General features: G+C 36.8%; 2 protein-coding genes across 3 annotated transcripts in view; one reads left to right on the top strand and one right to left on the bottom strand.

Moving 5' to 3' along the window:
• Nucleotides 1-4,595: 4,595 nt before the first annotated feature.
• GTF2E2 (general transcription factor IIE subunit 2) overlaps nt 4,596-21,681 on the top strand; it is a 48,626-nt gene continuing 31,540 nt past the window's right edge. The window contains exons 1-2 of the mRNA XM_054566070.1: nt 4,596-4,839; nt 7,973-8,145. Of these exons, the coding sequence (XP_054422045.1) occupies nt 7,977-8,145 (169 nt within the window). The 5' untranslated portion in view covers nt 4,596-4,839; nt 7,973-7,976. The remainder of the gene's footprint in view (nt 4,840-7,972; nt 8,146-21,681) is intronic.
• On the bottom strand, nt 13,714-20,319 carry SMIM18 (small integral membrane protein 18). 2 transcript variants are annotated; one of them, XM_054566072.1, is made up of 4 exons: nt 20,282-20,305; nt 17,899-17,963; nt 14,540-14,620; nt 13,714-14,137 (listed from the first exon to the last, which is right to left on the bottom strand). In XM_054566072.1, exon 4 carries the CDS (start codon nt 14,098-14,100, stop codon nt 13,804-13,806), a length of 297 nt encoding a protein of 98 aa, XP_054422047.1. In that variant the 5' UTR covers nt 14,101-14,137; nt 14,540-14,620; nt 17,899-17,963; nt 20,282-20,305; the 3' UTR covers nt 13,714-13,803. The 2 variants fall into 2 exon arrangements, with proteins under 2 accessions (XP_054422047.1, XP_054422046.1); XM_054566071.1 differs by lacking the exon at nt 17,899-17,963 and having other exon boundaries at nt 20,282-20,319.

Here is a 21,681-nt window from a genome sequence, read left to right on the forward strand (position 1 = left end):
ATCAGCTTCTAGTTCTCCCACTGTTAGTCACTGATCTTTGTTGGTTGCAGCCCATACATGTTCAGTATTCTCTGATGTTCTGCTTGTTCCAGGCCTTCCAGAATGCGGATCACTTTCTTTCTTTCTTTTTAACATTTTATTTATTTTTAGAGAGACAGGAAAGGAGGGAGAAAGAGGGGGAGAGACACATCAATGTGTGGTTGCCTCTCGTGCTTCCTCCACTGGGGACGTGGCCTGCAAGCCAGGCATGGGCCCTGACTGGGAATTGAACCTGTGACCCTTTGGTTCACAGGCCGATGCTTATCCACTGAGCCACACCAGCCAGGAAGAATATGGATAACTTTCATCAGATTCTTGACCATCCTTGAAGCATTTGTGCCACACTTTTTTATTTGTGCTGCACTCACTGCGTTGTCCTCAAAAGCCTTCTAAATCACCTTAATAGTTTCCGTGGAGGAATGTTCAAGCTTAACACAAAATTTGATGCAGATTTGTTGCTCTATTTACTCAGTTGTTTTTAATGTGACAGCCACACAGTACACATGCTCACCCAATGGTGTCTACCACCCTCACTGACTAGTACAGTGAGTATTCATTGTTTTTGCATGCACATTCCAGTTTGCTCTCCTTGGCTCCCAGGTCACATCAATATCGTGCAAACCTTTCCCATTATATTAACAATGGCTGGACTTTTTCTGGGCAGACCTTGTATTATTCACTTATATAACATACCTGAACTAGGGCAAATTCATAGAGATAGAAAGCAGGTTAGTTACTAGAGGTGACGGTGAGGAGTTATTAATGGGTACAGAGTTTCTATTTGGGGTAATGAAGAATTTTGGAAATAGTGATGATGGTTGCACAATGTAAATGTAATTAATGTCATCAAGTTGTACATTTTAAAATGGTTAAAGTGGTAAATTTTATGTTATTTTGTTATGTATCTTTTACCACAATTAAATAGTAAAAAATATTCACTATTTTGGAATTAATCCTGTGATTATACTGAGTTGTGCTTTTTAGAGTGGGAGGGTTTGGATTGGTCAGGACAGAAGACAGTTTTACAAAATATACAAGTTATTTTTCCTTAATGAAGCCACTACACTTTCTACCAAAAAGTATGAGTATGCATGGTATTATAAGCATTCATGAGATAAGATGTAATTGCTTTTGCATTAGTAGCTTGAATCATTCTTCATATAATTTGACACAAGCTACACCCTTCTGACCTGAAATACCAAGGATGCCAATACGTAGGTGGTTTTAAATATAATACAGGTTTTTTTAAGCATCAGTGGTTGAAACTTTGTCTATATTATACAAATAGCCATGTCCCCATAAATAGTCATGTTCCACACCTCGAAGTGCAATATTTTTCCTATGCCTTCCCCAATCACTCGTTAGAAGTTGCCTCAGAAGCAACCCATGTTGTGTAACAAGGATAAGAAGGCAGAATAAAAATATGTGTTTAACTCCAAATCTTTAATCCTCTGAAACCAAGTTATTTTGGGCTGATGTTAAACGGTAAAGTTGGTCATGGCAGAATCAACATTACCAGCAAACAAATGCAACCCTTTTCCAGTTCATTTGTAGTGTGCCTATGAATAAGTACTTCTGACACAAAAATGGCTTAATTACAGACAATAGAGGGAGCCCATTTTTGTCTTCACTTGAGAATTATCCTCAAATTACAGGATATCACCCAAAACAGAAGTGCTTTGAATGAATTCAGTCACTGCTGTCCGCATTATGACCTCATCACAGGCAGCAGGCAGTATAAACAGGAGTGATGTCACTGTTGACAACACCCATCATTCATATATTTTAACTGTGGGCTCTGCAGGGGAGGGTTTCAAGTTGGGCAATGATAATAACAGCTAGTATTTGGGCAAGGGAGGGACAATTGTGGTTTGGGGTTTTAGAATATAAATAACATATTCTAATGTTAGTATTAGAAGGTTTAACTGTCCAATATCTCTTCCAACTGGCTGAGATGAGACAAGACATTGAAATAAAGGAATAATTATGAACATTTCGTTAAAATAATTAAACAAGGAGGCCATTAGGCTGCAGTGGTTCTAATGCATTGGTAGTTTATGTAAGCAAACTGAAACCTAAGCCAGAGTCAACACACTTGAATTCAAGAAAATGAAACTTAAGAACAAATCACAGCCTTGGTCTGATGGTTCAGTTGGTTGGAGTGTTGCCCCCATACACCAAAAGGTTGCAGGTTCCTTCTCTGGTCAGGGCACATGCCTAGGTTTCGAGTTTGATTCCTGATCAGTCAGGGTGCATACAGGAAGCAACTGATCGATGTTTCTCTCTTGCATTGATGTTTCGCTCTTCCTTTCTCTCTAAAAAAGCAATGAAAACATATCCTCGGGTAAAGGTTATAAAAAAGAAAAACTACGAATCGCAATCTACCAACTGGACTTTTCCAAATAAGGCAATCGCTTAAACTATAGCCAATCAAATACTTTCTTTGATTTGCTTCAGAGTATTAGCTGTAAAAAAAACCTTTCCCTGAGCTCCTGGTACTGGAGTGTTCCCAAACTTTTTTAGTTTGGAGCTGCCTGATTTCAATCTATGTTAGTGCAAATAAACTTCAAAATTTTAATGTACCTCAGTTTATTTTTTAACACTTCATTTAGTGCTTTCCATGATGTAGATCTAGTTCTGTAAAAGCATGATTCTCTAACGGTTAAGGTCAATTCTCATGTGACTAGATAACGAGCACGTGTCAAAGTTTTATTTATCACGTGTCAATAAATGAAGGCCACTTAAATGAGAACAGAGATTACAGAGCTTGCTCTCTAGCAAGGGAGTCACCCGCCATCACTCGTGTTTGGTAGAGGCTCAAAAGCAATCAAAGAGGGGAAGCTTTACAGGCCTACCTTGGAGACAAGGTGGTTCCATTCCAGACTCCCAGGGTAAAGCGAGTATGGCAATAAGGTGAGTTGTAATCTTTTTGCTGGTGGTGGGTCTTGGTTTCACTATGTAAAAAATGCGACACCTGTGATGTAAAAAAGTGAAGCACAAGACGAACTATGACTATATAGTGAGGGGAAAAAAAGAGGATGTTGTGATATCCCCTCCTGGTATGTTGTGATTAAAGGTTGTTGGCAAGGGAAGCTGGAGGTGAAATAACTAGAAGTGGAGCATCGATGTAATTGGTTTGGGGGGCATATTTGGTTTTCTCTAGTTAATCCTGGTGCACATGTTTATGTGTATGTGTGTGTCTAAAATAGGAAAGTTTGTAGCCTTTTAGCAAATTCTGACCATTCTGAGCTGATTGCGGCAAAGGTTGTGGCTTGGTTTGTTATGTGGGTCAGAGTTTTATTATTTTTTATGGTCTAGCCATTGTCCATTTGTACATTAAATCTGTCACTGAAAAGGTAGCCAGCAGAATGATAGAACTGATTCTACACGGGTGTGAGGCACTGGAATTTATATAATCACTGGAGAAAGGAACGACAAAATAAAAATTAATTAATACAATGCTGGCTCATGTATCTTTGACGGTTTTGTTTGTTTATTGTGGGGTTTTTTGTTGTTGTTTTTTTTGTATTTGATGTCTGCTCCTTCTCCTCATTTCACCATGTCAGGTTTTTACCAGATAATCTCTGGCTTTATTGAGTTGTAAAACCTCTGGGCCCTACTAAACTGTTATTCAGTTACATATCCCGAAGGTGTCAGATGAACATCAAGTGGGTTTGTTACAGAATCTTCTAGGATGAAACTAATTTTGAAAAGCCACACAATCACTTTTTGGATTTTATTTTCAAATTTTGAATAAAAATTTTTCTCATGTAGTATTTGCAACAGTTGAACGCAATTGTGGTAGTACAACTATTGTGGTAGTACAATTATCCCCCATGAAAAAACCAAAACAGGTGCCTTGAGGAGTAACCAGTAGTAAGTAATTGAACCCCAGCTACAGAATAATTTAGCACTGGCTATGCTGACGCTTTGTGTTATGAGTGAGAAAAGGACACAGAACTCTGACATACTCCAGTACATTGCAGGCTGCGGGCAAGGCCAATTACTCTTTGCCTCTGTATTTCTACCCCTTTTTATTGCTTCTGAATTCGAAATCCTTGTCTGAGGGAGTTCGCAGGTGTGGTGGAAAGTGTTCACACGTGTGGTGGTTGGGAATTCAGAAACGGCTTCACTCCAGGATTTGCTTTTGCTGGTCGTGCCGTCTTGAGCAAGTCATTTATCTTTCATGGGCCCCTTGTTGCGTCAACTGAAACAGAGCTAGACCAATATTCTTTGAAGTTTAGATGCTGGTAACCGGTAGACAATAACGAAAAATCGCGCCGCCACTTGAGTTAGATTCCAGAGCAACTGGAGGAGGATCTGGTAGTTTTACACTTCTGCAATGGAAAGATTTCTCCTATCTCGGCGGCTGCTGCTCGCCTGGCACCTGAGTAGGATTCTCCGCCCCGCCCTAGCCGTTCTCCCGTTGTCATGGAGATTCAGAACGCTCCAGCTGGCTGATTTTTTTTCTCCTGCGGTACGTCTAATGGAGCACGTGACGACGCACGCGCGCTCCAGGAGGCAACGGCGCCGCGGTGGCTGCCGGGATTGAGGTTTTAGCAACCTGATCAGGAAGTGGCGGGCGGGGCTCCGTGTTGAGTGGGTCCCTCCTCCGCCACCGCCACCGCCACAGCCAGTGCGGAGACCCCGTCCTGGCGGGACAGCGCTGGGTGTGCGTTCGGGCAGGCGGGGGCGCTGACCAGGAGCAGGAAGTGGCAGCCACGCGGGTGTGGGTGGCTGGCCGAGGCGGAGGTGCAGGGAGGCGGCGTCGGGTCGCGTGGGGCGGCCCTCCTCGCTCAGGTAGGGGCTGCGGCCGCCGGGTGAGGGGCGCAGAGCTTCGGCCTGTTGTTCTTCGGCACCGCGTCTTCCCGAGGAGGGAGCGTGTTTTCCACCCCTAGGAAGGCAAAGACTGTCGTTCTCTGCGCGAAACACTTAGGCACGGTAACAACTTCTTGGGAGCATTGTCTTTTAGGCCGTCGGTTTACTGAACAAAGTTGTGGGTTGGAAAGGGGAAATTCGCAGTTGCAGAGCCTCTCACTAGCCCCCAAGTTTACATTGGCAGTAGCCGAGTTAAACTATGGAGTTTGGGGTGCTTCCCACCAACTGAAGGCTGTGATTTAGATGCCTGTTCACGAACTCTTTATTTTTTATTTTTAAGCTGCTTTTGGACACCTAGTTTGTAATGATTTCTAAACTGCAGTTAGAATAGTTTTGTTTTCTGGGAAGCTTGAACCCATTTCCAAAACGGAACGCTGCGGTACGTTTTTCTCCCGTCTGTGTATTTCTGTCGTTTAAGGTGTAAGCAGTGTCTTCCCAGCCTGCCGGCTCTTCATAGCAGTGTTCCTGGGTGCCGGTGGCACCTGAGCCATAGGCAGCGAAAGAAGCAGAAGAGGAAAGTAGAAAGGTTGAAAGAAGTCGAACGAATATATTGGAGAGAACGTGGAGTCAGAAGATTGTGACTTAATTTTGGGTTCTCAGTGTCCATCCGTGACACGTGGACGCGTGAACACTCTTGAGTTGTGGTGGTATTTTTCAGTGTAAAATGGTCAGGGCCATGTGTCCTGTCTACCACACTTGTAAAACTCTACAAATATTGCGGGGTCTCCAGGGAAAAAGGAAAGTTAGGCAGAGCATGCCTTGGTAATTGACATGAAGCTTTCTGCTCAGGGTGCCTTTGAATGTATCAGTACCACACCTTTGCTTTAGAGGCCTTTACCAGCATTTCAGGGGTGGAGCAGGGAGCACTGATTTAGGAATTAGGATATTTGGGTTCTGTTCCAAGTACTTCCAGCTCTTGGGACCTTACCCATCACTCTTCAGATTTTACATATTAAAAGAGGGGTAAAATGGATACCTTTTAGCTCATAAAGTTGTGAGGATCAAATGCTATAGCCATTTAGGTTTTTGTAAATTGTAAGGCTTTTGATTTAAGCTTGTATTAAAATCATGATTAGAAGCCTGGGTTAATTACCTGCCTTCCCAAGGTGAAACAAACAGATGTTTCCTGTTATTGGCCCCACTTTACCATTTGTGAATTCTCATTTCTGTTCTCACACTTTTCCCTCCCCCTAGCGTGGTCTCTTATCTTCCTCACCACAGCTTAGTCATTGTTATCTCTTTTCAGATCCAACTCAAAAGAATAATACCCAAATAACATAATTTTATAGTTTTTTACTACTAAAAAAATTACTTTTTTTTTTTTTAACAGTTGGGCTAGATGTCGACAGCATTGGTAATATCTTCATTTTATCTTACAATAAAATTGGATTTAGAGAGGTCTAGTGGATTGTCTAGGTGATGTTGCTCTTTAGGGATTAGAACTGAGGGGAGAAGATAGGTCTTTGATTTGAAGTCCTGTGCCAGTGACTCCTCTTTTTTAACTGAAGCTTCTTATTGTCAGTGCTTATATTTTTAACTTTAAAGCACTGGAAGTCACATTGTATTTATTCATTGTTAAGTGAGGCTCAGTGCTTTCAAGTTCTCAAATGTAAGCCTCTTGAAGGCAAGGATTTATTTTCCTGAACCTTTTGGAAGTTGGAGTTCAGTGCCTCACAGAGGACATTTAATAAGGCTTGTGAAACCAATAACAATGAGGCTAGAGCAATTTAAAGATGTTTTTCTGTTCGTTATTCATTTAACAAATATTTATTGAGCTATGCTGTGCTTTAAGGCTTTCAAAGTATAAGGTAGTCTTTTTCCCTGGACCTTCCTACCTGGTTTATTAACACTAGTCTTAACACTGCGGAAATTATATATGTAGTCAGCTGTGTGCTTCCAAGACTCTCTCTGGAATTCCAAGGAAAGCTGAGACAAGAGAGGAACATTTTAAAATACTTGCTGAGAGACCTGTGACTTCCCTGGTTGTATTTAAGTTGCTTAGAATTGTAGTCTTAGAACTGGGGGAAAAAATCCCCGAAGAGGCTTATTGTCACTTCTGTCCAAATCAGGAATTTTCTGTAGATATTTCTAACAAATAATCCAGATTCTTCATCACTTAACTGCAGAGAGTTGACCACTTAAAATACACCTTTTTATTTGTAAGCAATTCTGATGGGTTTTTTTTTTTTTTTCCAGCGAGCCTACATCTTAAATCTGCCTCCTAATTTCTGTTTAGTATTCTTGATGTTTTTAGAGCAGTGGTGTCCAATGGAAATACCATGTGAGCTGCAAGTGTGAACTACACATGTAATTTAAAATTTTCTGGTAACCATACTTTCTAAAAAAGCTTTTAAAAATTAGGGGGAATTAATTTTATTTTTGAAAATTTTTGAAAATTTATTTTTAGATAGGGGAAGGGAAGGAGAAAGAGAGGGAGAAAAGAAACATGAATGTGAGGTTGCCTCTCACATGCCCCCTACTTGGGACCTGGCCTGCAACCCAGGCATATGCCCTGACTGGGAATAGAACATGCAACCCTTTGGTTCACGGGCTGGTGCTCAATCCACTGAGCCGTACTGGCCCGGGTAGGGGAAATTAATTTTAAAATTTTACTTAATTCAGTATATTCAGAATGTCACATCAACATATAATCAATCTAAAATGTCATTAGTAATATTGTAAGTTCTTTTCTTTGTACTAAGCCTTTAAAATCTTATGTACGTTTCACACCTAGAATACATCTCAACTCTAGCCCCATTTCAGGTGCTCAATAGGCACATGTGGCCAATGGCTATGATAGTGGACAGTGCAGTTTTAGAGTTTTAGAGAATAATTGTTTCTCTTTATTAGTGCCTAGCACAGTGCTTGGCACACAGTAGGCACTAATTAAAGATTTTTTGAGAGAATGAGTGAGTAAATACAAGTGTTAGATAACTAGTAGTGGAGGGTAATTTTGTTTGGTAAGTAACTCTTGTTGAGACCTGTGGATTTAGCATATAGGTTTGAATTTAGCATAGAAGAATCTGTATTAAAGGTACTTATTTTATCTTTGCAGCGTTATGGATCCAAGCCTTTTGAGAGAACGGGAGCTGTTCAAAAAACGAGCTCTTTCCACTCCTGTCGTAGAAAAACGTTTAGTATCTTCTGAGTCATCAACATCATCATCATCGAAGAAGAAGAAAGCAAAGCTAGAACATGGAGGATCATCAGGCTCTAAACAAAATTCTGGTTAGTAAAATTGACCAGCACTGTTAGTTTTTATTTTTTTAGGCAACTGTTCAGTAATGGCAAGTTCATTTTTCAGTTCAACATTCATATTGATTGGGTACTTTTAAGTATAAAGGATGGAATGATGAGAGAATTTTTTGCTCTTAAGATGTTAATAATCTTGTGTTATAGTTAGAATTCAGGTTATTATCTTTAAAAAAAAAAAACTTCATTGAGGTTTAATTTCCATACCATGCAGTTCACTTGCTTTTTTAAGTGTACAGTTAAAAGACTTGTAGTAAATTTATGGTTGTGCAGCTATTAGCGCAGTCCAGTTTTAGAACATTTCCGTCACCTTCAAAAGATCCCTGATGCCTATTTGCAGTAGCTCCTTTTTCCCCACTCCCATCTCAGGTAACCAGTAATCTTACTGTCTCTATGTATTCTCCTTTTCTGGACATTTCATACAAGTAGAATTGAACAATATGTGGTCTTTATTGTGTGACTTCTTTTTTACTTAGCATCTGTTGAAATGTTCATGTTCCTGTTGTTTGTTCTAATAACAGTATATTACATTAACTGATTTTCAGATAGTAAACCAACTTCGCATTCTTGGAATAAATCCTACTTGGTCATAGTATATAATCCTTTTTATTTGTTGTGGGATTCAGTTTGCTATATACTGTCCAGGATTCATTCGCACTGTTGCATGTATCAGTACTTCATTCCATTTTATTGCTGAAGAGTATTCCGTTGTATGGCTATACCACAATTTATTTATCCATTCACCAGTTAATAGATATTTGTATTCCTTCCACTTTTTGTCTATTATGAATGGTGCTACTGTGAACATTGATGTAAAAGTCTTTGTGTGGACATCTTTTTTCTTTTTCCTTTTGTAGAGATATCTAAGAGTAGACTTTCTGGATTATATGGTAAATTTATGTTTAACTTTTTGAGAAACTGCCAAAATGTCCAGCATTTTATATTCTCATCAGTGTGTGAGGGTTCCATATTTTACTTATTCTTGCCAAGACTTCTTATTCCTGTCTTTCTGATCATAGTCATTATAGTGGATGTGAAATAGTATTTTGGTTTTAATATGTAGTTTGCTAATGATTAATGATGTTGGATGTCATTTCATGTGCTTATTGACCATTCATGTCTTGGGTAAAATGTCTGTTCACATTTTTTGCCCACTTAAAACATACTGGGTTGTCTTTTTCCTATTGATTTGTAAGAGTTCTTTACATGTCCTGGATACAATTTCTTGATCCAGTATCACTGTGCTTTTAGTGTCTTATCTAAGAAATCTTTGTCTAACCCAAGGTCATGAGAATTTACTATGTTTTTTCCTAAGAGTTTGTAGTTGTAACTCTTACATTAGGTTTATGATGTTTTGAGTTGATTTTTTTGGTTTAACAAAGGTTCTAATAAATTCATCTTTTTGTGTGTGGCTATTCAGTTGTCCCTGTACCATTTCTTGGAATGACCCTCTTCCCCACTGACTTGCAGTTGACTATAAATGAGTTTATTTCTGGTATCTCAGTGTGGTCCTGTTGACTCATATGCCCATTCTTATGACAGTTCCACATTGTTTTGATAACTGTAGCATTGTAGTAAAGTTTTGAAATTAGGAAGTTTAAGTCTTTCAGTTTTGTTCTGTTTGAAAATCCATGTACATTTTAGAATCAATTCACATCAGTAAAAGAGCCGGCTGTGATTTTGATAGGTATTGCATTGACTCTATACATCAGTTTCGGGGGAATTGCCATCTAAACAATATTAATTCTTGTAGTTGATGAGCACAACTATCCTTCCTTTTATTTAGGTTTTTAAAGTGTAAATCGTACATTTACTTTGTTAAATTTATTCCTAGGTATTTTATTTTTGATACTTGTTGTGAATGAATTTTTTTCTTGATTTTTGAAATATTCATTGCTGGTTTATGGAAATAAAGATTCTTGTCTTTTGATGTTGTATTTTGCAACTCTGTGGAACTTGTTCATTATTGTCAGTTTTTGTGTGGATTCCTTAGGATTTTCTGTTGGGTTGGCCTAAAATTTGGTTATTATTTTCCATACAGTGACTCTAATGGTGCCTAGTTGTCCTTAACTTCATTCAAGACAATTTAGTTAGATTGTATTGTGACAGCTGTCATATCAGCATGCATTTGAAAAAACATCCAAATTGGTGAATTTTTGTGCAGCGATTTTAATTTTGAAGATAGAAGAAATGCAACATTTTCGGCATATTATACTTTATTATTGCAAGAAAGGTAAAAATGCAACTGAAATGCAAAAAATGATTTGTGCAGTGTATGGAGAAGCTGCTGTTACTGATCAAGCGTGTCAAATGTGGTTTGCAAAGTTGCTTGGTACTGTTGACATTTTGGCCAAGTGATCCTTTGCCGTGGGGCTGTTTTATGCATTGGAAGATGTTTAGTAGCACCCCTGGCCTCTACCCACTAGAAGCCAATAGCAGGAGATAGCCTACATACTCAAAATATCCCAATCAATAGTCATTGGTGAAAATGAAATATGTGTCTTTTATTTTAAAGAAAAATCTAAACGAACTTTTTGGCTAACCCAGTACATACCAGATTATGTCATCAGTGAATAAAGACAGTTTTATTTCATTCTTTCTCATATGAATGCCTTTTGGTTTTTTTCTTGTCTAGACTGGCAAGTATAATATTGAATAGAAGTAGTGAGAGCGGACATCTCCTTGTTTCTGATCTCTCTGGAAGAGCATTCAGTCTTTCCCCATTCTGTATGATGTTAGCTAATCCTTTTATCAGAGTAGGCCTATCGCTCTTATTAACACATACCTTAGGTTTGATCATCTCTTATTCCAATGAAACTTACTTTGAATTCATTTATAGGAAACAGAATTTTAGGAACTGTTTTAAACATCGGCAGGGAACCACTTTAAGACCTAGTCTATGTGCTCCACAACCTCAGTGCCTTAAAACAACAAAGGTTTTTTTCTCTTTCATACCACATGTTTATCATGTGTTGGCAGAGGTCTAAGCTTATTATAGACACTCAAGGACCCAGACCTATAGAGTTGTGACTTTTCAAATGTTGGTTTTAGTGCTAGAGGGAAAGAGAAATCTGGAAGATCTTGCCTGGTAGTTAAATGCTCTGGTCTAGAGGTGACACACACATCACTTCTTCTCATGACTTACTGGCCATAAGGCTGTACCGAGCCACAAGTGGGTCCATGTGCTCAGAAAGAGGAGAGCTGCATGTATATTGGGTATAAATCCTGAAGACTGCTATATGACACTAGTTTGGTTCACTGTCATTGGATTGCACCATTAGCTGCTTACCAGGGCTCCTGGTTTAGCTTCCATTCTCTGTACAGCAGTCAGTGATTTTTCTATTCATAAACCTGATAACATCTCATTGCTTTTCAGATCAAGTCCATCTCTTTCTTCTATAACTTATATGCCCTACCTGATCTAGTCTGCACTTCTTTTATACCTCCTTCCACCTGTTTCCTTGCCCTGTTGTCTAGTGATACTGACTTGTAGCTCCTCTAACATGCTTTACTCCCTTGCCTTTGCTCAAAGTATTTCCTCTTCCTGGAACATTCTTTCTTACTTCCCTCTTTTCTTTGGCTAACTCTGTTCTCCTAGGTTTCAGCTTAAAAGTCATGTTATTTCCACTTTTCAATTTTAATTGAGTGCTTAGCCCAGGATGGCTATGAATGTGGCCCAACACAAAATGGTAAATTTACTTAAAACATTATGAGGTTTTTTTGTGATTACATGTTGCAATATATTTAATGTGTGGCTGCAGACAACTTTTCTTCCATTGTAGCCCAGAGATGCCAAAAGATAGTGCTTACTATTTCTGACAAAGCTACTCTGTACCATTTTTTTCCCCCTCTCCCCTACTCTGTACCATTTTAATTGCATGATTACTTGTTTGCTGTTGTAGCCTAATCCTTCACACATAGAAGCACTCCCTGCGTATTTTTAGTGCTTCTAAAAAAGTTAAGGGTACGGTTGGGAGAAGTTGGCAGTGTACATTATCAAATAATCTAGCTCTCAAAGACCTGTAGGCTTTCCATCTATTGGCAAGGACCCCCAAGTTTACCATCTATGAAGATGTGGTTTTAACGGTGCTCAAGAACAGTTCCTGGTTACCAAAGTATTTTGAATACCTCAGTTTTGTGAGTCCTTTGAAAGTTGGTTATGTTACTCGTGCTTGTTTCTAATGCTAGAAAAAAATGTGAAAAATAAATATTTTGTGAAAAGCTATTTCAGACTGGCAGTCAGGGTTCTTTAAATTAAGAATAACATTTACTTTTCACATATCAAATTTTCTGTCTTGTCAATTTTCATTAGCTTCTTTTCTGTTAAGTTGATGTGTCACATTTTAAGCTGTTGTTTCCAAATTTTTATTTTTAGTAATGGTATTATAAACATCTTTGTATCTTGAGCTTTTTTCTTCTTTTGAACTAATGTCTCAATAAATTTTCGGGTGTAATGTTTCTGTCCTAAGGGCAGTTGTAGTGTAGTGGTTAAGAGCATGCTTTGGTTTGCTCATGATGGCAAAATAGTATTAGGGTTATAAAGTGTAATATCTTGTACAGCCCTTGGAATTCCAAGAAAGAAAACTGCCATATTTCTTCACAGGTGTTAAGTGGTCTTATCTTTTTGACCTTTTTTTTTTTTTTTTTTTTTTTTTGGCAGTCTCTTCTATATGAAGTATCTTAGCCTTTGAGAGTGTGAATGTGGAAGCAAAATGAAAGCACAAGCTCAAGAAATGTAATTTAGGGTGTGTACTAGTTTGAACACCATGTACTTCAACAATTAGTCCATTTAATGAAAACTTCATTGTACTTGTGACCTTTCTGAATGTTTGAGACTTTTCACAGTAATCCTACATAAAACTTAAGTCTTTAAAAATGTGTAAGTTGTCTTCAATAAACTAGAAAATACGGCTTTTTAATAAGTAGGGACTTAATATTAAAATGGAAGTATTTTGCTTTGGATTTAGAGAAGCATTTTAAATAGCATTTTTATTACCCAAACACATGTAGATATAGTGTAACTCTATTTTTTAGTCCATGTGATTTGTTTAGGTATGTTATTTGGCATCATTACCCTGCCTATGTTTTCCAGTTTACCTCTTGCTGCTTAATATTGAAGTATAGGAATCCTTTTTAAAAATTTTTTTTCATCCTCACCAGAGGACTGGTTTTGTTTTGTTTTGTTTGTTTCTTTGTTTGTTTTTAGAGAGGGAGGAAGGAAGAAGGAGTGAGAGAGACATTGATTGGTTGCCTCTCGTACGTGCCTGGGATGGGGATCAAACCTGCAATTCGGGCATCCACCGTGACTGGGAATCGAATCCACAGCCTTTCGGTTACAGGATGGTGCTCCAACCAGCTGAGCCCCGCTGGCCGGGTCTGAATTCTAGGAATCTGCTATCTAGTTTTTGAAGTGTCATTTTAAAGAGATTGGTAAATTATTCACATTTGTGAAGTTTTACTGTATATTTAATGAAAGGGATACAAACACAAAAAGTACATATTTAACTTGTTTTTCCCTTCTAGTAGAAATCTTTTAATCATTCGAAGTCAGTCATAACAGTTGGCCTCAGAAATTTTTTTTTTCTCAAAAATTGAAGGCAGTCTTGAAAGGTTTTGTTCATCTCATGCAGAGCGCTAGACCACTTCAGTTTCACGTTTTCTGATGTTGTCCATCATACTTCTAAGAGGATTAGGTTCATTTTTCAAATCTTTCACAGTTTTGTTTTTTACACAGCAGCAGCAGTCAAGCACTTCATAAAGGAAAGCCAGCACCACTAAAGACACCACTGTAAATATAAATAAAAGTAGAATGACAAAGCAGGCAGTGTTCCAGTTATCATGGAAAGGGTAAATTTTTTGAACTTGAAAACCCAAGTACTGATAAACGGATGTAGTGGTTTCATTCCAGAGGCTGGAGCTCAGGGAGGCCATTTTCAGAGAATTCACTTCTTGTATCGCTCTTTTGACTCTATAAAAAGGTAGAAAGTGAATATGTGTAACCAATCTATAGATTTTGTCAGTTCAAATCTCAGTGCTAAGATTTGTTACCAATTTGAGTCTTATTTTCTGCCAAAATTAGTGACTGAATATTATTAATTTTTAATTTAAGAACACATTAATGATATTAATTTTTTCTGTATCTCTACCAACGTACTCTGTTAAACCGTACTATATATTTTTGTGTATATCATTTGTTAGACAAATGCATCTGTTTAAGATTCTTACACAGAAACTAACTGCTCATGGAGGGGGAAAAAACAGCTGAATTGGTTTAAAATTTGACAACAGCAGTGGTCATTGAGGTATTGTCTGCAACAATCTTGGCCTTTTAAGGTCACATTCTTCAAAATGCCCTCATGGATCCTCTCACCTTCTTGGTTCAGTGTATTTTTGGCTCCTATTTCCACTCCTTTAAACTTTGAGTTCAGGGACCTGGATCAAGGAGTAGTGGCTGAGAGAAAAAAAGTAGAGAAAGAAAAGTCAAATTAAGTTGCCTATGAAGAGACCATAATCTTAGGATTTCTTTTTGGTTATGTATATGATAGTCTAAATGATTCATACACCTAAATGACCTGTAGATGTGAATATTTTACAAATCAGGCAAAGTCACTGCCCCAAAGTTATTATTTTTAAAATTATTACTCCATTTCACAAAATTAGCCAGTGAGTTAAAGTTTCAGTATTTAACTTTTGTGCTTCTTGACCTGATTACTTGTTAGACCTTAAATGGGACTGTAAAGATTAAAGATAATAAATGAATTTTTATTATCTTTAATCTTTCAAACATATCTTTTTAAGCTTAATTTTAAAAATTAGAAAATTACATAGTAAAGAAAATTTTGGAAATAAGAGAAAATATATCCCACTTCTTTAATCCAGCAACTTTTGTCAGTTTGTATGCTTTTTAAATGAGAGAAATGACTGACTTTGCATGCTTTTCTCCTCTACGTAGTTGTAAATTGTTTTAAATTTATTCTTGTAAACAAATGTTTATTGATAGCCTACTGTGTACCAAATACTTTTCTAAGTGCTGGAGATAACTTGTCTGTGAGAGTATGTTTTATCTAAAGAAGACTTCAAGGTAGTACAGAAGTAGAGGAGTGTAATGAAAGTTTATCAACTCTGGGCCAGTCTACAGCTCTACCCAGTGCTGCTCTGATTATTTTGAAGCAAATCCCAGATAGTATATTATTTCCTCTAGAAATATTCAATATATCTTAAAAGGTGAGGACTCTGTTTTTAAATGTAACCACAATATTGTTTTCACATTAAAAATTAAAAACTGACCTAAAAATCAAAGCCATAACACTATACTTCCTTCAGATTTCTTTTTCTTTATAGATAAAATTTTAAAACTTTGAGGTTGATAAATTGATATTTTTTAAGGGTTTTGTTTTTTTTTTAAATCATATTTGCTTGGCAAATCACTTCAGCTCTTTGGATAGACTTGGTCCCTTCCTTTTTTCTTTCATGTATTTTAAAGGTTAAATTGGTGATCTGAGGCCAGAAGTAAAGGCTTAAATTCATGTTTTCTTTTTGGATTTAAGAATTTTCAGTTTCTTGGTGCTTGGTGACCGTTCATCTTGAGATGAGACATAGCAGAATAATGGACAGTAATTGAATGAATTGCTTCTGTTATTTCTGGGATATACAAAGATACATTGTCTATAAAACAGGCATGTGTTATATTACATTAATTTTCAAACTATGTCTGGAGACCCAGCCCTTGAAACTTACCCTTTTTTATTTGAATTTTTCTCTTCTGAGCATGTTCTTTTAAAAAGCAAGGCTGCTAAGTTGTACATCTCCAAGGAGCACCATTCACATCGTGTTGCGGGTGCCATTCACATAGTCATGTGATGTGGATGTCCTGATAGGCTACCTGTCTAACCTCTGCATTGTTGCTGCCTCTCATTCTCATTCTGATCACCATGCACACAGATAGTCAAGTAACTCATAGGAATGGACTCGATTGGAGACAAAAGTCCTTTTTGACTCAGCCTTACTAGCAGTGTCATTTGCATGCATACAGTTATGCATACCCCCCTCCCAAGTTCAGCTTCAGAACTTCTATTTTTTTTTAAAGATTTTATTTATTTTTAGAGAGAGGGGAAGGGAAGGGGAAAGAGAGGGAGAGAAATACCAGTGTGTGGTTGCCTCTCACGCACCCCATACTGCCGACCTGGCCCGCAACCCAGGCATGCGCCCTGACTGGGAATCGAATCGGCGACCCTTCAGTTTGTAGGCTGGCACTCAGTCCACTGAGCCACACAATCCAGGGCACCTTTAAGATTGTAAGCACTTCTAAAATACATATACTCCTGAGAGAGATGACATAGATTGCTAGTTATTTTTTACTTCATTGTGAGTAAGTTTCAGGTCCTTTTTGAAAAGCAGAGCTAACAGAGGACAGGGAGAGGAAGAAGAGTGGGACCTGGGGGAAAGAGGGCACAGTGCCACTGAATGTGGATGGGTAAAGAGCAGAAAGGACCGCATGAGCATCTGTCTACTCACTTCACTTGGGCTAACCGAGGACCTCTCTAGCATTGGTGAAAATATTCCTTAGACTTTTGGTTACAGTATTTCGGATTGATTTCTTTTTAAAATCTGGAATTTTTTTTTTTTTTTTTTTTTTTGAGGGCTTCTCTTCTACATCTGGCAGTAGAAGTGACGACAGGGGAAACAGTGCTAGGGAAGGAGGAAAGAGTAGAATGGAACAGTTTCCATATCATGCCCCTCAAATTAGTTTAACTACCTTATTAATTAGCTTTGTTAATTTAAAGTGTTAGTTTACCATTGATTTCAGAAACATCATAGCAATTTTAAACAAAAATTAAAAGCTTTGCCTGAAATTCTGTCTCCCTAACATATGCAGCTTTTAACTTTTTCCTAGGAATTGGCATGTAAGTCTATAACTCCTACCAGGTTGAAATTATACTGAAGTTATTACTTTGCATTTTAGTTCATTATGAGTAGGCCTTTTTTATTTGTATTGACTTTAAAACTGGCGTGAAGTTGTAAAAACTAATGTCAGTTATTATTTCAAAATGAAATTTAAAAATGATTAGAAAGGTCATTTAAGGAACTTTTTCTGTTTATTTTTGAAGTATAATTGAATTGCTTAAAATATTTTCAGGCCTTCTTGCCTCTAAAAATAATAGAGGAAGAGTGGAAGGGGAGGGGAGAATGTAGGGGGCAAGCAGACAGACACACAACTAAATTTAATTATTTAAAGTTAACTTGTACCCATCATCAATGAATGAGTCATCTGGTTAAAATTAATATAGAATATCCACATCATTGAATATTATATATGAATGAGGTAATTGTGGTGATATGGAAAGATTTTTAGGATATGTTCAGTGAAAATAGCAAGGTGCAGGGCAGTTTGTGTAGGAAGGAGGGGGAATAATATTTTTATTTGCTTTTATCTGCGTAAAAATATTGGATATACAAGAAATTAATAGCTGATTACTTGTGGGGTTGGATGGAGAGTAGATTCGAGAGACCGGTATGTGTGTGAATATACTACTTATTCAAGACCCAACCTAATGTATTTTTAAAATATTTCTTGTCTTTAGCTTTTCAAAGTTTATTGTTATACACCTATTTTATACATTTATTGAGTTTTCTGGATTCTAAAAAATTAAAATTAGGATTATCAAACACTGTCATTTTCATTTGACTATGTACTTTATCCACACACAAATATGTTATAATAATGCTTACAGTAATGACAGTGGATAGCTGTGTATGCCATCTTCCAGTGCATTTGTGAGGTTTGCCAGAAGCATCTAAGAAGTTTAAGAAAGAGTATATGTACATATCAGGTTTATGTTATAAATGATGACAGTTTGCCTCTTGCGAATGTATTGATAACTGACAAACAACTCATAACATCTCTCTAGGTTGCTTTTGGGCATATCTGAAAATAGTAAACCCTTATAATATAAAATGATTTTTCACCTTACATTTAATGTGGTTTATTTTTTCAAAGTACAGTAGAGCTCTAGTAATTTTTTGTGTTAAATTTAGGGTAAAATCTAAAATTCACTTTGATGGATTAGACATAAGTAGACATGCAAAAAGGTATATACCATTATGATTATTTTGTGTTCTGAGACTATATTTTTGAAGCCAACATGTAAATTTATATCAAGCAAATGCTGTAAACATGCCCTATGAAAAGTGAGAGAAAATGATAAAAAAAACAAAATAAAGGTCTGTACTTTCTTGTATTCCCCCTGGCCACCCCCAAATTTTAACTTAAAATTTCATTACAGGAATGGAAAGTGTTAAGGTAAACACTGTATAATTTTTTTAGTTTGTCACTTTTGAAATAGTCCGTTCACCTATTTTCCTCCCATTTCAAAAGGTCCTAGTGAAATATTTATGGGAATAAGACTTGGAACTGTTTTGGAACCTTGAGTTGCCAGATAAGAATAAAATTATGCTTTTGATGTATTTATGGTAAAAGCTCTTGAATTGAATTTTCTAATGCCTTTATACATATCACTTTGAAATATGATCAATTAATCGCAATGGCCTTTAAATATAGAGCAGTGCACTCAGCCCTGGAACTCTGAGCTAGGCCATGCGTCTAGTCAGTTGAGTGAAACAGTGATTAGCCTCCATCTGTGTTAAGTATAGATGTATTACCAGTAAAATGTAGGCAGATTATGGTTTTAAAACAAGGTAGGGGTTTAAGTTTACAATTTGTCTGAAATTTGAGTTACAAGTTAACTGTTTTATTTGACAAAGTTGTTTTTATTTTTATTGGAGAGTCTTTTTGGGCTCCCATACTTTGTATGGCAAACAGGAATGTTTTCTAGGTAACTGATCCCTTTGTGCTGAACCTGGGGAGATCTGATATCTTCTTACAGCAACCTTTGGTCTTTGTAAGGCACACTTTGCTCATATTAACTTAGTATGCTGGTTAAGAAATAGGAGAAATAAAAATTATGAAACGAAGTTCTTTAAAATTTAAATAGATTTGTCAGCAAAGAAAAGGGTAGAAGTTGGATCTTTAGGGCAGTATGTATAGGTAGTATTTTGGAACTCTAGCATCTACTAAATAATGATATTTTTATGCTTGAATAATAGAAAATTCGAAATTTGGTCAGCACTGGCTTCTAATTTTTAGTAGATGTGAATGGTTAATTTGGGCAGTGAAAGTAATCTTACTACCTTGAAAGGTACTGTACTGGCCTCCCTTAACCAATTCTTAGTGCATATTTTTATTTTTAAATGTAGTTTATCAAAAAAACTTAATATGTATTTACTTTGAGGATCAATTGAAGAATAACATAGAAATTACTGTGATTATATATTTTGTGGCATATACAAAAATGAAGGGCTATTTCAAAAAGGTTTTCATTTAATAATAGCATGACTTGTATATTATAGTAATACAGACTTTAAGATTTTACTGTAAGAAATTATTTTAATTAAAGTATTAGAAAAGTCTGAAGCTCTAGAAATGATGTTTTTTGTTACAGTATAATGCAGCCTACATTACAGTACCTTTATAATTTTATTTTTATATAAAAATCACAATTATGATCATTTCTGAACATTCTCTGAATCTATACTCAAAATCAAATAAAAAACAATTTTGAACTATTTTCTGGCATTTGTTAAAATACAACAAACTTTCTTATAAGAAACTGCTTTTTACCAGTCAATACAATTTGTACGTATATAATCAGAAAGCTTTAGTACAGGATTTGCTTTTAGTCTGGATTTTTCTTTAAGAAAAATCCTTTGTTTAAGACAGACCAAACTGCTCAAATGAAATAGCTTGGAGAAAATGAAATTAGCAAGTAACCACTTAAAATCAAACGCTTATGGTTTACTCTACAGTCTGGATATAGATCCGGTTAAAGACAATGTCATGAATTTTCCATTAAGGCACAGATGGTAAGGGTGCTTATCAAATAGCACAGGCAGTCTTCATATTTTCATAATAAAATCCTGCCAAGCAATTAAGTGAATACATTGCTTTTATTGGTTTTTAGTAGAAACAAAGCTTTCTGCTTGATTTTTATGGTAAAATATTTTTATATTGTATCATAAAGACATGTATTACTAAATGAAAAACATATAAACCTACCTCTTGTCTGAAAGGCTGCTGTTGAAGCGATGGTATCGTCTGATTGTAATGCAGTCTAGTGCATAGCCAAGATGGAGCTGAGCTTCTATTGGTTGGACCACAGTGCAGCTGACAGTTTCCTCTGCACTCATTTGCATCAAGTCCTGCCACCCTTAAGAGTAAATCATTCATAAACTTGAATAGAGCTGTCTGGGATATCAACTGTCACCCCTTTTTCTTGCCTTACTTTTTGTCCTTCAGCTAAATTCCTGCATAGGATATGTGAGTTAGCCACAAATTGATGTTTCCTTGGTGTTTAGCTATAAGATTTCAGATCCTTCAGTGAATATTTCATTGCTAGGGCTAGAAGAAGATCATGTTGAGAGAGGGCATAAACAGTCCAGGTTTACCAGCTTTGTATTTCTGCCAGGAAGTGTACCTACAATTTTATGATACTTTCTTTTCTCTACTTTTCTTTCAGTACTGTGTTTTACATAACACTTGGCCTCTGGAAGTGATTATTTCCACGTGATGGTTTGATATAGGAGAAATTCTGAGGGAAAAGAGAGAAATAAGGTTTTCGGCTTTACTAGTTGGGAGAGGGTAAGCACACCACCTCTCTGTGTAATTAATTTATCCTCACCCAAGGACATGCTTATTGATTTTAGAGGGGAAGGGATGGAGAGAGAGAAGGAAAAACATTGATCGATCGCCTCTGGTACACGTTCCAATCAGGGACTGAACCTACTACCTAAGTATGTGCCCTGATGGGAAATCGAACCTGTGACCTTTCGGTTTACAGGACAGCTCTCCGACCAAGTGAGCCACACTGGCCAGGGCAGCATTTTGTGAAATTTAAATGGCAAAAGAATCCTCAGTTGGAATTTTAAAATAGAATGTTTTTACTTATGGTGCATTATTTAAAGTTGTGGTCTAAGCATAACAGGATCAAGATTTTTAATTATGGGAGTAGCTATTATAACAATAGTAGCCTGTGTAAATGCTTGCTGTATAGACTGGTTTTAATTATAGATAAATCAGCACATTAGTTTCTGGGGCCATGAAAGGTACATAGAAATATTGTTCATTCTCATTCCTGTTTATTCCCTTTCTTCCTCCCTCCCTCTCTCTTCCCTTTCATTCATTAAACAAATATTTATTGAGTGTTTACTGTGCCTGGTCTTGAGTTAAATGTTAGAGACCCCATGGTAAACAAAACTGTATGTGGATTGTGATTGACCATTTGGTGCTTTTTCTTAATGTATATGTCATTTGTTTTTTAGTCCTCCCAGTTATTTATACAGCATAAACTTAATACTACTTTACTAAAGTTAAACAAGAAAACATTAGCTGTGCATTTATGAATACCTATACTCTGAAAAAATGGCCAGTTTCAGATGGCATAACCTGTGTTAAAGGCT

Source organism: Pteronotus mesoamericanus, unplaced genomic scaffold, assembly GCF_021234165.1.
Source record: "Pteronotus mesoamericanus isolate MK-2021 breed Mesoamerican mustached bat unplaced genomic scaffold, CSHL_Meso_final contig_169, whole genome shotgun sequence".
In the NCBI taxonomy this organism is placed as follows: domain Eukaryota; kingdom Metazoa; phylum Chordata; class Mammalia; order Chiroptera; family Mormoopidae; genus Pteronotus; species Pteronotus mesoamericanus.